The 14,719-nt window shown below is 48.9% G+C and overlaps 1 protein-coding gene across 1 annotated transcript in view; it reads right to left on the bottom strand.

The window, feature by feature from the left end:
* The window catches only part of ALPK3 (alpha kinase 3), a 121,477-nt gene that overhangs the window by 74,579 nt on the left and 32,179 nt on the right, over positions 1–14,719 (bottom strand). The window contains exons 5-6 of the mRNA XM_019503849.1: positions 9,577–10,927; positions 2,454–4,458 (exon numbers count right to left, since the gene is read on the bottom strand). Coding sequence (XP_019359394.1) covers positions 2,454–4,458; positions 9,577–10,927 — 3,356 coding nt within the window. The remainder of the gene's footprint in view (positions 1–2,453; positions 4,459–9,576; positions 10,928–14,719) is intronic.

Raw genomic sequence — 14,719 nt, 5'->3', positions numbered from 1 at the left:
GTGAGGTTTTATTCAGTTTCTTATAGCTTGGCCCATCACTGTAGCATCCAAAACCACAAACTCCTCACAGCCAGCACTCCATCCATGCTGTTGAGGGAAATTACTATTGCACTAGCTGTGACCACCCCAACAGCCACCTTTCAAATACCACCTTCTGCTGGGAGGGGTTGGGGACACTCTCAGAGCCAGCACCCTTGCTCACTCTGAGTTATCAGTTTTTCACTAGGTGTTAGAAAGGTGAAGTCTCTTTTGTTTCAGAGTATTGGCAACAAGAGGGGCTTAGCTGTTTATCTGGTATGTATCCAAGTCCTGCCACTCTGATTAGCGTTATAGGTACCTGTATATCATAGAATCACAGAATTACAGAAAGTTACGGTTGGAAGGGACCTTCTAATCCAACCTCCTGCTCAAAGCAGGACCATCCCCAAATATATCATCCTAGCCAAAGCTTTGTCTAGTCGGGTCCTAAAACATTCCAAGGATGGAGATTCTATAACCTCCTGGGTAACCTGTTCCAGTGCTTTACTACCCTCCTAGTGAGAAAGTTTTTCCTAATATCTAACCTAAACTTCTCTTGCTGCAATTTGAGACCATTGCTCCTCATTCTGTCATCTGCCACCGCTGAGAACAGTCTCACTCCATCCTCTTTGGAACAACCAGTAAGGTAGTTGAAGGCTGCTATTAAATCCCTCCTCAGTCTTCTCTCCTCCAGACTAAATAAGCCTAGTTCCCTCATCCAGTCCTCATAAGTCATGTTCCCTAGCCCCCTAAACATTTTCACTGCTCTCCACTTGACTCTTTCCAATTTGTCCACATCCTTTCTGTAGTGGGGAGCCCCAAACTGGACACAGTACTCCAGATGTATGTCTGCCTATAAATAAAATTATGGAGATGGAAGGCAGCAGAGGTCTGGAAGGAAAACAAAGGAATGTCAAAGGAAAATCAAAAGGAAGATGAAAAGGATGCCTGTGGCCTTTCATGCCAGGGCTCCATTCCCCAGTAGACAGCTGTGTTCACTTCACAGTAGACAGTCCATCAGAAATGAATGAGAAGGGATAAGTGCCTGGGAGATTTGCAGAGGTTTGTCTAGACACAGCCTGCCTGCTGCAGTGAGACACTGCATTTTAACACACAGGAACATTTTCATCTTGCTTGTTTTTATTGCTTTGCTATAGGATTTCCCTCCCTGTCCTTACCCCATCATGCATATGCCCCACCCACCCCCAACACACCCCCTTAGCATCTCCAAAGCCAAGGGTGTGACATCTGACTAGATCCAATAACCTTGGGAGATGCCCTCACAGAAGAGGGATTAGACAGTGACACCCACATTTCCTCCCCATGGCAGATTTTATCATTAGGTTCTTCCCAGACGTTTTGTGAGACAAGATGGGGGTGCCAATTCAAGCATCAAATTTAATTCGCCAGGGGCTTAGGGACTTAAGGGCATACATCCTCTCTGATCCAGTCTCCCTTAGCTGACATAAGCAAGAAGGGAAAGTGAAGATGCACCACAGTTTTCCACAATATCAGAGAATCAGGTATTTCTCATTCTGTGCTGCACCTTGTGTCAGTGTGCAGCACAACAAAGACCAGGACAAGCATCCTGGAAGCCTGGGTTTCACTGAGGCGCCCAGGAGCAGGGGACGTGCCACTTCTGGTAACAGCAAACACAGTCACTATGCCTCTAGCTCCATGAGCTCTCAGGGAGCTGCAGTGCGGCCTATGGCAGTTTCTCAAAGGGTTTCCTTCTCTGCTGGACACTTGGTCTCAACCCCTACTCAGATCCTGGTCACACTTCTTTCCTGAAGTAGCACTAGACAGCCTAAGTAAAGGTGCTGGTGCCTCTAGCATTGTCTCCTGCTCTCTCTGGTCAAGGTACAGGACATGAATGGCTAGACCCCAGGTTCCCTCCCTTCCAGAGTAGCATCCATCTTACTGAGTGGCACACCCACCCTCTACTTGCTCTTCTTTGGGTCCCACATACCTTTCTCTGTTGGCTGCCCAGTGGGCTAGCTTCAGTAGAAGGGCTAGAAACAGAGGACACAGGTTCAGACCCACTGTGGGTGAAAGGGGGCCTAGAATCGAGGTTGCTTCCTGGCCAAGTGCCCTCAGCACTGGACTAAAAGATGGGTGGGATCTGTTTGTCCAGGTTTGATGAATGGAGAGGAGCTCATAGTCCCTACTTCTGCATGTGGCAGCTTGTATCTTCCTGCCCCATGTGTGCCTGCAGAACTCATCACTGCTGTGTGCTCCCGGTCCCAGCAGCTGCATACTGCTGTCCTTTACGCTCACACAGAAGAAACTGCTGCAGGTTCCTCAAACACTAAGGCTTAGCTCATATGTGGGTATCCACTGCCACATAATGAGAAGTACTTGAAAGGAGATGCCTATCCATGCTGCCGTCACCTCTTGTGCACAGGGGCAAGAGGTGAGGGAGCTTTTCTTCTTACCTTTAAAGGGATCATTTGTTTTCCTAGTCTCCTCTGCCTGTACTTCTGGCTTACTGTCACCAGGGGGTTCGTGGTTATCATTTCTCTCCTCCACATGCTCCTCATACAGCTTGGGAACTTCCAATGTGGCCATCTTTCTGGTGAGGGTTGGGGAGCGCCGTTCGACAGGAGGAGATGGGGTTGGAACAGGGGCTTGCAGCAGGGCCGTGTTCTTCCTGGATTGCCGTGGGGACACAGTGGGGCTCTCTCTCTTCAGGTACACTGGGCCCTCAGGGGCTGCCCCCTCTGCTTCCTCTGCCTGTTTGGCTTTGGATAGGTATATTTTGCGCCGTGCCCCAGATGCAAGCTCCTCCGGCGTGGCACACGGCAGCACTGCCACAGAGTCAGCGGGGTTCTCCCTCCCGCTGCTCTCCAGATTCAGGGTGGGAGGCTCATTCTCTGTCTGACCAGCACTCTCTGCGGGCACACTACCCACCACAATGGAGGGCACTGTCAACAGACTCAGCCCTTCAGACTCAGAAGTCACTCGGCCACGCCGTCTCAGTGGTGCAACAGGCTTGACTGCCAGAGTCTCCTGGCTAGTGATTAACTCCTGGTTAATCATCCCTGTGATCTTTCGGGAGGTCCTGGGGGTGAGAGGCAAGCTTTCTGCTGTCTGGAACAGTTGGTTGGTTTGTACCTTTTCAAAGATCTTCCTGGATGTTCTGGGGCTGAGCCCTGCAATGCCCACCTCTGGCAGGGCCTCCTCCTCAGTGGCAGGCGGGACCTCCCCTGCCTCACTCTCCTCTGGCTCAGCTCCGGCCTTTGCACTGTCCTTGCCTTTATCTGACATCTTCAAAAGCAGAAGGAGATAGTTCTTTAAGGAGGACACCAGATTCTTGTGCTGTACTTTCTGCTCCATAGATATTTCCTCCTGGTGCCCCTCGAAGCCAGGTACAGCCTGAGGAGCCAGTGGCTTTCTTAATACTGGATGGACCTCAACTCCTACATCTGAAGAGGACATCTCACCTCTCACAGCTACAACAGCCTGCTTCTTTCTTGGAGTCACAGCTCTCTGCTCGCCTGCCTCGTGTTGTTGGGGTGCTACTAATACAGACACTGGTTTGTCTTTGCCCTCCTCAGCAGCACTGATGGGAAAGTTACCTTGCTGAGGAATGGCTGCCAAGTGCAGTGCAGATTCATCTGTTGTCTTATTCTCCATCTCTTTCTTCATATCCCGCAGCAGGTGGACCACACACGGGGTCCCATTGCTTGGGGGCTCTTTGACTGGAGAAGGGAAAGCTAAGCCAGGTGCTTCCTCAGGCACAGATATCTCTGCTGGGGACGCAGGCAGCTGCTCTTCCTCACAGACCTGGGGGGAAACAGGAGCTGCCACTTCAGTCTCCAAGGATGTCTCTTCTGCCACTGTCGGTACTTTCTGGTCAGTCTCATGGGAGCTGGGCTCCTCCTGTCTGCCCTCAGTCTCTGCATGGAGAATGCTGTCCCCTAACCATTCTCCAGGTGTCTCTGCTTCTGCAGGTAATGGCTGATCTATCCTCCCACCTTCTACTTCAGTTTCATGGACATCTTGCTCAAGGATGATTTTGTCTTCAGGAGGCCTTGCTTCCTTTAACAGTGGCTCGACTGAACCCATGTCCTTAGTCTCACAATTTGGAAAAGGTCTCTGTTGGGTCTCTTGGCCTGTGAAAGTCAGGGGAGGTCCTGTCTCCTCCTCTTTCCAAGGTAGATGTTCTTCCCAGACAGGCTGTGGGAGGCCTGGAGAGCCAGCTGGAGCCTTCTGGGAATCCTCAGGTGCTTGCTGAATGCCTTCCTGGCTCAGTGTCAGCATCCCTGGTTCTTGCAGGTCTGGCCTGGGGCCTTCCTGCTCTTCAGGTTGCTCTGTGTCCATGCCAGTGACCTCTTTTAAGCAGCTCTCTTGCTGATTAGTATCTTCTGCTGGTTCTGATGATGGATGCTTCAGGTAGTTGCTGGCAGGTGATAACACTGGCTCTGCCATCTCTGGGGCCTAAGGAGCAAAAAGGAAATGAGAATTATTTTACTACCTGCATCCCCCTGGTATTTCAAGTTAACACTTAGGGCCCATCTGCCCTTCATTTACCCTGAAATGTCTGGGGAATCAGACTGAATCATAGTCTGATCCTGCCTCTGTGGACAAAACCTAACTATCAAGGACTAATTTTGATCAGTGTTGAGCTCCGTGGACTTGCTTTGGCTGCCACTAGATTTGTGAAGGCTTGGCACCTGTCAAAATCAGGCTCCTCCTCTATGGCCGTGCTCCTGCCATGTGAAGTCTACAACACCACTCCATAACATGCATGTAACTTGTCCAGAAAAAACACACACTGAGCCCAGATGGCTGAGGAAGTCTATTGCCAAGGCAGAATGATATTTCACTGTTGACTGTCAATATAGAGACCATGATAAAAGAAGTGCCCGCTCTGACCTCCCTTCGAACACTGAGTAACAGTTCAAGTGAGAAAAGACCTGGGACGGCCGGTATGGATCCAACCCAAGGCCCTGCTTCCATAGCAGCCAACACCAGATGGCTCCGCAGAATGTCTCGGCCGTGGGGCTCTCTGCTGCCCTAGCGAGGGTCTCCTTCTAGCCCCTGGTCGGAGGGGACTGACTTAAACTCTTTCAGCCAGGAGGTTTATCCCCACTTCTAAAATGTTTTTAAACATTAGCTATTCTAGTGAGATATTCCAGATACTGCTACAAACATCTGGTGCTTCTGAAAACCTCGCGGAGCTCTTGGCCTGGCTGGCAGTGGATTCCACAGTCCAAAATTATGGTGTAGGGAAAAGGAGTTTATTTTATCAGTTGCAAACTGAACACTCTACAAGGACCTGTGCTTGGTTTGGGAGTCAGGGGGAAGTGATTCTCCCCATGTCCCTTCTCTAGACCACTCTTTGTTCTATTAGACCAGTGATTCTCAGCTGTTATAGATGTGGGGCACCCCTTGGAAAATGCCAGTTCTTTGCTTTCACTCATTTTTGAATGGAGAAATACTAGGAGCAATTCTTTGATTGCAAAGAACTCAGAAACACCTGCCATGGGTCAGGATGCTTTTGACACTATGGATTCCTATTGAAAATCTCTGGGTTTATCTTGTGAACCGTGCAGGTGTTTGTACGTATAACAATGCTAATACTGAATGGCACCCTGGAGCACCTTTAAAAGGATCTCATACCACCCTAGTTTAGAATTACTTTCCTTTTCTGTGTCCTTGTGACACGGTATTTACTACTTAGCAGAATTTTGCAGATTCATTTAAATCTGACAGGGTTGCACCATGAGTGCTTCTGCTATAGCATCAGATTTACGACCTCTGAGCTGTCAACCACGTGCCTTAGTGCCTGCATCATCTGAATTATATCTTTATCATGCCCCGCTCTTTTCATCTCATTTCCCTGATGACCACTGAATCTCTTCCCTGTCTTCTGAAGCATTTTCCAGGCCCCTAACCATTTCTGTCTCGTCTCTAACTCCCTCCACCTCCGCAATCTCCCACGGGAGATGGGTAGCACAGAACTACATGCAGGAGCCACACTGACATGCCCACCGATTCATGTATGGGCACTGCACTGTGCTCTGGGTTATCCACCACCTCATTTATTATGCAGCTTGACACTTTGGCTGTTCCCTGGGTGGTGACTGCACACTGAGTAGCATTGTTGCAGCTGTCTACAGGGATGCCCCCATCCCTCTCCTGAGTTGAGTCACTTGGCTCAGAGCCCTGGAAGGTATATAAGCCCTCCTGATTACTCTGTCCCTACACACCCTGGCATGTTCCCCTCCTCCCTACAGGGCCATTGCCCTCCTCAGCCCTTCCAATGATATGGGAACAAGGTCTGGGTTGCAGCTGTCCTGATGCTGATATGCCACCTGACCATGTGACCATTAGCTATTGCCTTCCTTCTGCAGTGAGGTCTGCATGGAGTCAGCAGCCATTGGTCTTGACTGAAGACAGGCTGCTGGTTGGGACTCCAGCTCCCTCTGACCTGGGCACAGAGACCCTCCTCTCTCTGGGCTAAGCCTGCTCACAGCTCCACATCTCCTTATATAGGCAAGTTACAGGCACACTCCATTCAAGGCATTGTAGGGTTGGTACCATGCACCCAGGAGTGGTGAAAACCTCTTAAAAGAGCCTGATAAGCTGCTTATGTGACCTCCGATTGCAGGAAGTGAAGGGGGACCAACACTGCTGAGTGGCTGAAAAGCAAAGGGAAGAGAGGTTTGCTGGCAGCACGTCTTTGCCATGCAGCACCCAGGAACATGCGACATGCATACCCTTGAGCTTCCTTCAAGATAGCAACCACTGGAAGCAGAGACTCCTCAAGAAGCTGGGACTAATGTTCCACTCCAGTCTTAATGTTAACACCTACACACTGTGTCAATGTGGAGAAAACAACACGGCCCACAGCTTGCTCTGTGTTTCCTCCTTTTCCAGTATGTAAGAGGTTAAGTTCAGATGCTAGAAAACCAGAACAGGCTGGGCTGGGGTCCCCCATCTACCAAATGTTACAAAAGTGTGTACCAAATATCACAAAACAAAACACCAGCATTACAGAACCAGGACAGCAGGGTGAAGATCATACTTTCTACATCACCTTAACTCTGCCCCAATGGGAGTGGCACAAGATGCTTAGATTGGCAGAGGCCCTTACCTTTCTCTGCAGCACCTGGTCCCTGTGTATCTTTGTGCAAAACAGCTGCACACTAGAAGTCTGATTCACACCATTAAATGGGTAGTCAGTGTAGCTAGTTCATCTTCATTAGCCCTGGAATATATGTTAATGTTTCCCTTGGATCACAATGGACAGCCTGACCCATTTGTAAGAGGTGAATGGTAAAGGACAGGCCCTCCCAATATTGCGTTCTCTGAAGCTGGCACAGGAGTATTACTGAATAAATAGGGAGGGCAGGGAGCAGGCAGCAAGAAAGGCCATAGCACATGGCAGGGAACTTTGGAAGAGCTCAGCTTCTTGTACAGGAGAGAATGAGGGATGGAAAAAGTGTGATTAACCCTTTGACTTTGCACCCTGTCCCCAGTCACCTCCTGTCTGGTGAACAGCAGGACTCAGTGCTAGAGGTACATAGGCAACCAAAGGTAGAGTGCAGGCTGGGTGGCTGAAATGAGTGACCCAATGTCACGGTTTCCTCTGCTTTGAAAGCAGGATCAGCAGAACCAGCTTGAAAGCTGGTTAGAATCTCCTCAGTGGAGGTGCTAACAATAAAACCTGATGCAAAAAACCCTCTTGAGCCAGAGGCTGTTAGCCCTACAGCACTACAGAAGGGGCAATTCTCTAGGAGACTGGAAGAGAAGAAATGTTATGTCAAGAATGGTGATTTATATAACAGGGAAACTATTGGCAGAGTGAAGAATTAGTTAGATCAAGGCCAACTTTTCCTCCTACTCTAGGATCAGAAAGGATTATGTCTTGGCTACTGCAGGGAATTTCTACAAACACCTCTCACAAAAGCTAAATCCCGCTTGAGGGCATCCCTCAGACTTTGTGATGAAGCCAGAATTGGAACCAAGGAAACATTGACCTCAGTCGTTCCCAGGTTCTTTGGACCAATCACCACCATCAACTCAATACTGCTTGCAGATCCATATGCACGCTTCTCATTAAACTTAAATGGAAGCACTATAAAGGCAGTGGTGGGGGGTGCCACCTGACAGGGCTTCTCTGAGTGCAGGACTCAATGAACTCCATGAACAAGATATAGGGAAATTCTTACAGATGACAGCACAAGAGTGGAGGCTGGAAACCACTGAACTCTACCTATCTGGGAGCAAGGAGCATGGAGAAGGAGCTGGAGATGCTCAAGAGTATTGTTGTGGGTTTCTGTGGCACAGCAAGGGTTTGTGCAGTTGTTCGATGATAAGGTAGATGTTATGGTCATTAGGTGAGGCTGAACTGTCACACTACAGAAGGGACCCTGAGTGCTGTGCTGTGCTGTGCTGATGAGTCAAGGAACCAGGTGCCCAGTTCTTTGTGCAGGTTTTGTCCAAATAATTTGACTGACTCCTTAGCATGACACAGGCACTTTCCAGCCTGTGTCCTGGCCCTAGCTATGGCTGCATGTCTGTACTGAAGCCTAGAAGAGGAAAGCAGATGCCAGGCTCAGGAAATGCCTGCACCTGTTCCATGGGAACACCTGACAGCTCCAACACCAACCTCTTGCATGTGTAGAGGTGCTACATTTCCTGCCAAGCATGTGACTAGAGTCAGGGCTGTGCCACACTGGGAACTTAATGGGGTTTGTGCAAGGGTAGTCTCAGGGCTTGGGTGCTCATCTTTGCTGAGGTAGTAACAGCATCACACAAAGATTATGTATCACTTGGCAGAACCAGCCCCTTGCAACACTGTCCAGTGAAGAAGCTGGAACCCCAGGTTAGGTTTTTTTTCCTAATTTTCTGGAACAGGAGACTGAGCTCACATGCACAGAGGCACCTGGCTACTCTCTTTGCCCTGGAGCCTCAACTTTATTTCTCTACAGACCTACTTTTTCACTGAAAAAAAGAAATCCCTGAATGTCAGTCCTGTAATTCAGATGTCTCAATCCTACCAGGACCCTGAAATCTGTCTTAGAAGACCCCAGGCCAGAACTTGAGTGAACAGGCAAACATGCAACCTCTGGCCTAACACTACACTTCATGGAAAACGCTCCAGATAAAATGACAAAAATAGACACAGGCTGAAGGGAAATGGTGACAGTCAGGAGCAGATGCAGTTGCTCTGACCCAGCAGCCAGCAGGAAGATTTCTGTGTCCACCCTGTTCCAGCAGGGTGGACGGAGCCAAAAACCAACCCAGTCTACTGTATACATGTTTCACTGTAAACAAAATTCCCAGTGATGTCTAATGAAGTTCACGCAGTGTACCTGCCAGGTCCACTTTTCATTTACATAAAGGCTTATTAAATAGACCACCTAGGGGCTTGGGCTCATCGCTAAACTAAACAGATGGCATCATCCTCCTTGCTTGTCATATGCATACAACACTCATTCCCAGCTATAAATAGGTGCTCAGGCCTTCAGTGCTTGCTGCTTGTCTGATTTGGAAACATTTTGCATGAGGTCAGACTACCACAAAAAAAAATAGACCTTACAGTACCTCAGCAGGCACTCCAGGGACCAGCTGTTCCTCCAAGGAGATCTGATGCAAGCTACCCCTGGTCTCCTGGCCACACAGGGGCAAATCTAGACCTGGAGCCATCCGATTCACAGATAGGGTAACTGGCTGTAGGGGCTGCTCTGTGGAAGGTTGAACAGAGTCCAGGGGGTCTGTCGCTCGGATGTTTTCACCAGCTGGCTCCATGGTCCAGCTAGGGGGCTCAGATATTTGCCCAGTGGGATACCTGGATGGTTTACTATGCATTGTAGCTACCTCTGTATCCATGGCTTCCTTCCCCTCTGGTTTCTGCTCTGCAGGTTGGCTGTTTTGCTCCTTAGCTGGCACAGGCCTTGCCAGTAACTCCTTGGTTGCAGATGATGAAGTCTTCCTTTGACTGTCAATGTCCATGGCTGGAGGCTGCAGATCAGCCTCATTCTCAACTTCTGGGGCTCCTGGCTCCCTCTCTTCCATTATGGGTTTCACTCTGCTCTCAAGAAACATCTCTTTCAAAGAAAAATATACGTCACCCTGGGGAGGTGGGGGGCAAGGCTGATGCTTGCCAGGTTTGGCCTCCTGGCTCACAGGCTTCCCTGGTTCCTTGGCTTTTGGCACATCTTCAACCCTGAGATCACTTGCTGTGACTGCCTGAGGTCTCCTGGGCGAGGTGGTGAACGGGGCAAATCTTGGGTTCTGGGAGGGTTTTCCCTTGCCTCTCACACCCTCTTCTCGCCTTGAAGCTTCCTGTTTAGATGGCAGCAGATTGGGAGGCTCATTGTCTTTCTTTTTCTTTTTTGCAGAGGACTCTTTAGCGATGGGCTTGGCAGTCATTTCCTCCACCGTTTCATAGATGTATGTGAGAAAGCCATTCCCATTCTCTTCTGCACTTTCCAGAGAGGAGTCCCCATTGGTGGTCACCTCTGCTTTCAGAGGCTTTGTGATCAGGTTGTTTGAAAACCCAGCCACTGCATTTAGAGGTGGTTCCTTCAACTCAGTAGCTTCTTCATGTAATCTTGATTTAGGATTCACAACATGCACCTTTGCCATGTCGTCCTTCTCCCAGAGCGAGGCACCTGACCTGGGGTTCATATCCCCTGTCAGCCGCCGCTTTCGGGGGAATCTTTCTGGGCTGACTCTACTTAACCTCTCCACTTCCATATTCTCTTTCCCTCGTTTTTTCCCTTGCTCAATCTCACGCAGTTTTGCTTCTGCTTTTCTCTTGAGCTTAGCAAACCACTTCTGATGGATTTTAAACTCTGTCATGGTTCCCACTTCCAGGACACCAGAACAGGACACGATGCCTTTGTTATTTCTAGCTGAGGCCTGATAAATGGCCGCATCTTCCTCTCTGCACCTGAGGACCAAACACAACATGATGAGTCTCATCTGTCTGCCTCAAGGCACTGTCTGAACGCACAACTGTGCCCACCTGTACATGCTCACACATATGCCAATGAAATTCTTTGGAAAAGAGTCCTTTCTGTAGCTGTTGACAAGCATCCACTGAGGCATAAAGGATGCTAGGAATTAGGAAGAAAGGGATGAAAAGAAATCAGGAAATGCTATTTTGCCACTGTATAAATCCATGGTACACCCACACCTTGAATACTGCATGCAGTTTTGGTCTCCCCAACCTGAAAGAGAATACAGTAAAACTAGAAAAGGGACAGTGAAAGGGCAGAAAAGGTAATCTGGGGCATGAAGAGGTTTCCATCTGAGAAGAAACTAAATAGATTGGGACTTTTCAGCTTAGAGAAAAAAAATGGCTGAGGGGGGTTACAATAAGGCTCTATAAAATACTGAATAGGGTGGAAAAAATAAATAGGAATAACTATGTACAATCTCTCACAATACTAGAACTAGGGGATACAGAAGGAAATTATTAGGAAACAGGTTTCATACAAACAAAAGGAAGCTTTTCCATGTAGTGTGTAATTAACTTGTGGAACTCATTTCCACAAGCTGCTGTAGAGGCTGGCAATATAATCAGGTTCAAAAGAAGACTGGATAAATTCAAGCAGGTTAGATGTATCAGTGGGTATTAAAAATGATGGTTATGGGTGCAAGCGCTGAATTAGGACTTCCTAGGCTCTGAATGTTGGAAGCTGTAAAGGAAGAAGGGTAGGGGCTTATATTTATGTAGGGCTTATCAGTCTGGATAAGCCCATATGTACTCTCCCCATTAGCACCCACTCTGCACCACTGTAAGACATGGACTGCTGGGCTAGATGAGGCTGCGGTCTGACCCAGTGTGCAGCTCTTAGGGTCTTATGTTATGTTCTATACACAACATTTAAAGAAACAGGAAGGTTTCTTTTCTCTTTCCCCCACAGCATCCCTACTCCTATTATTTGCAAGTCTATCCCCTATCCTATGGAAAAATACTAATCAGACTACTGGCTTCCTAGAGAGAATTCTTCGAGTATCCAGGACTAGCTGGCAGCTTGCCACCGACTATAAAACAGATGCATGTATTTAAGCTGAACACAGAGATTCAGTTGAATCTTTCACAGCAGCAGTCTTAGAGCTTGGATCTTGCAAGTACTAAAGGGCTCAAATGAGGCAGAGTCAAACTGAAGCCCAAGTCTTTGTGAAATGCCAGGAATTTACTAACACAGTTCTGGTCTCTCCTAACATTGATTAAAAGAACGAAGCGTTTTCCATTGAAATCCATGTCTAGAAAAGGAAAGTGTCTGGGTGAAGTGAGAACTATGCAGGAACTTTGCATATCCCATGGCTCTACATTTTGTGGAGGGTGCTGCCTCAGAGGAGTCTCTGGGGAGCCTGTATGGCTGCCTAATGTCACTGCTTCATCAGCTGTAGGGATGCAGCCTTGCACTTCCCCTTCTTGCCCTACAGACAAAGACAGAGTGCCCAGCAGGTTAGACCAAAGACACTCAGATGCCTATAGGCATCTTTCCTCCACACTTCACAGCAGTGGCAACAAAAGTATGGCTGATCCTGAACAGGCATCCAGATAAGAGCTTCCTTAACACAGCCATTCAAGGCAGCCACAATTTCCACATGCAGGAGGCCTGAGCTGTAATACTGGCACTGGAGGAACTGTGAGCACCCAAGAATTCATAATCAGACCAAGTGAATCCCCACACTGGCTCCTTGTCTCAGGCTCTGCAAAGCTCCATCAACCTGTATTTCTTTCAATTTTCCCTTCTGCCCTAACAGACCCAGTCTGATAAGATCACATGAACCCCTCTGCAGCCCACTTCACATGGGGCTGGAGGCACACCTTGACCCTAGCAGCACATCTCTCTGCCCCCCGAGCTCCAAGATGCCTCTCAGACAGTGATCCACAAGGCCTCCTGCTTCTGCAATAATCCAGAGCATCTGAGAGCATACCAAATCTCTACCTGCAAGCTTGACATGAGCTAGGAGATTTAGGAAGGTTGCAGGCTGCCACTCAGCCTGCCAAGTTTTGTCTGTCAGCAGCTTGAGGGACAGTTCTCCCCAAACCCCTGCACTGACCTTCTTGAAACTTGGCAGGCTTTGTGGCCTCAGCAAGAGCTACCAGCCCTGCAGTTTTCACCCCCCTGTGGTGTAACACACAGACGTGACAGGAGTTTTGCTTTCAACAATTTGGGGTCCTGTTCCCCGCAAACCCCTGCACCAAACTTCTTGAAACTTGGCAGGCTTCATACTACCTGCAGAATCTACCATCCTGGAAAATTTCATCCAAATCAGACAAAAAACAACAAAGTTATAGATATTTTATTGTTTCCCCATTATACCCTACGGCCAGATCTCTGAGGCGGCTCCGAAGCACTTTGGGAAGCCAAACAAGGCGGCGCTTTGACCCAGACGTGCTGCTTCGGACCCTGAAGTGTCCAGAGCTCTGTCTGAAGCCTTGCACAGCCCTAGTGACTGGGAGCTGGGGGCCCAAGCACTTATCTTGACATAACCCAGCCCGCAAGCCCAGCAGAGTCCACATGATGATATTTTGACCATTTGCTCAAGTTGCTGTGACAACTGTCTTCACCTGGGGTCAGATAATCAGAGTCCAGTTTGTGGGATGCATTATGAGCAGTACTCTGGCTCATGGGAAAGCGCCCTGCTGTGTGTCCTAGCTGCCTCTACCTCCCTTCCTCCAGCCTTCTTGTGGCTCCCCTCTGATCTGGATGAGGTCCTCATCCCTCTACCAGCAAAGCCCATCAAAAGCCACACTAGGACATTTCTACCCTTTTCATCTGGTCTCATCCAAATGTTGCCTTCATAGCTATTTGTGCCCAGAGGCAGATCCAAGGGGGTGCGGTGCCAGTTGCACCCTACTGCTGAATTCAGTGCACCAGGGGAGAAAGGGAGAGTAAACAGTGGCAGCACTTACTCCAAGCTCTGGAGCCATGCTCAGAGCCACATTTCTCTTGCCACAATCCTGGATCCACTGCCCATGTTGGTACTAGTCACTTCCCCTGCCTTTTCTTCTCACAGCTTCCATCACTCTCTAAGTTCTCCTCTTTACATGCTGACCAGTAAGACATGCTGCTGCCAGAGCTATTCTGCATAGAAAACATGAGCCCCTCTGAGCTTTCTCATGCCTTCTGCGTCCTGTGTGGCACCAGAGAATGGTTAGTGTAGTGGGGGCCCTTGATCATGCCCTTCAGCAGGGAGGATGGGAGTCATATGAACAGATGACACTGATGTGATCCACAGTGGGGAGGGATTAGGGACAAGGTGATGGAAAATTAGCAGAGGCTGCTAATGGCTGATAGCAGCCAACGTTGCATGGCAATGACCATTTTAGGTATTCAAAGCTCATGACTGCACAAGGGAGGAGGGGGAGAAGGCAGGCAGGATTGAGACATGTGTGCCTTAAAGCTGACACTCATACAGATGGTCGCAGATAGATTGGGCCATGCTAAATAGTGAGTATTCTCCCTCTATTTGGACAAGGAGTCTGGATGTGATTAAATTGGATATAGTGGATATAGTTTTCCTAGACTTCAGGAAGGCTTTTGATACTGTCTCTCACCCCATTCTCATTAGGAAGCTGGGGGACTGTGGCGTAGACACCCATACAGTCCAATGGGTCGCCAACTGGTTAGAGAGTCGCACCCAGAGGGTGGTAGTGGATGGGTCCTTCTCGACCTGGATGGACGTGGGAAGTGGGGTCCCACAGGGCTCGGTCCTTGGG

The sequence above is a fragment of the Gavialis gangeticus genome, unplaced genomic scaffold (assembly GCF_001723915.1).
Source record: "Gavialis gangeticus isolate Ggan-Ray unplaced genomic scaffold, GavGan_comp1, whole genome shotgun sequence".
Taxonomy (NCBI): domain Eukaryota; kingdom Metazoa; phylum Chordata; order Crocodylia; family Gavialidae; genus Gavialis; species Gavialis gangeticus.
This window is presented reverse-complemented; position numbering and strand designations above follow the sequence as displayed.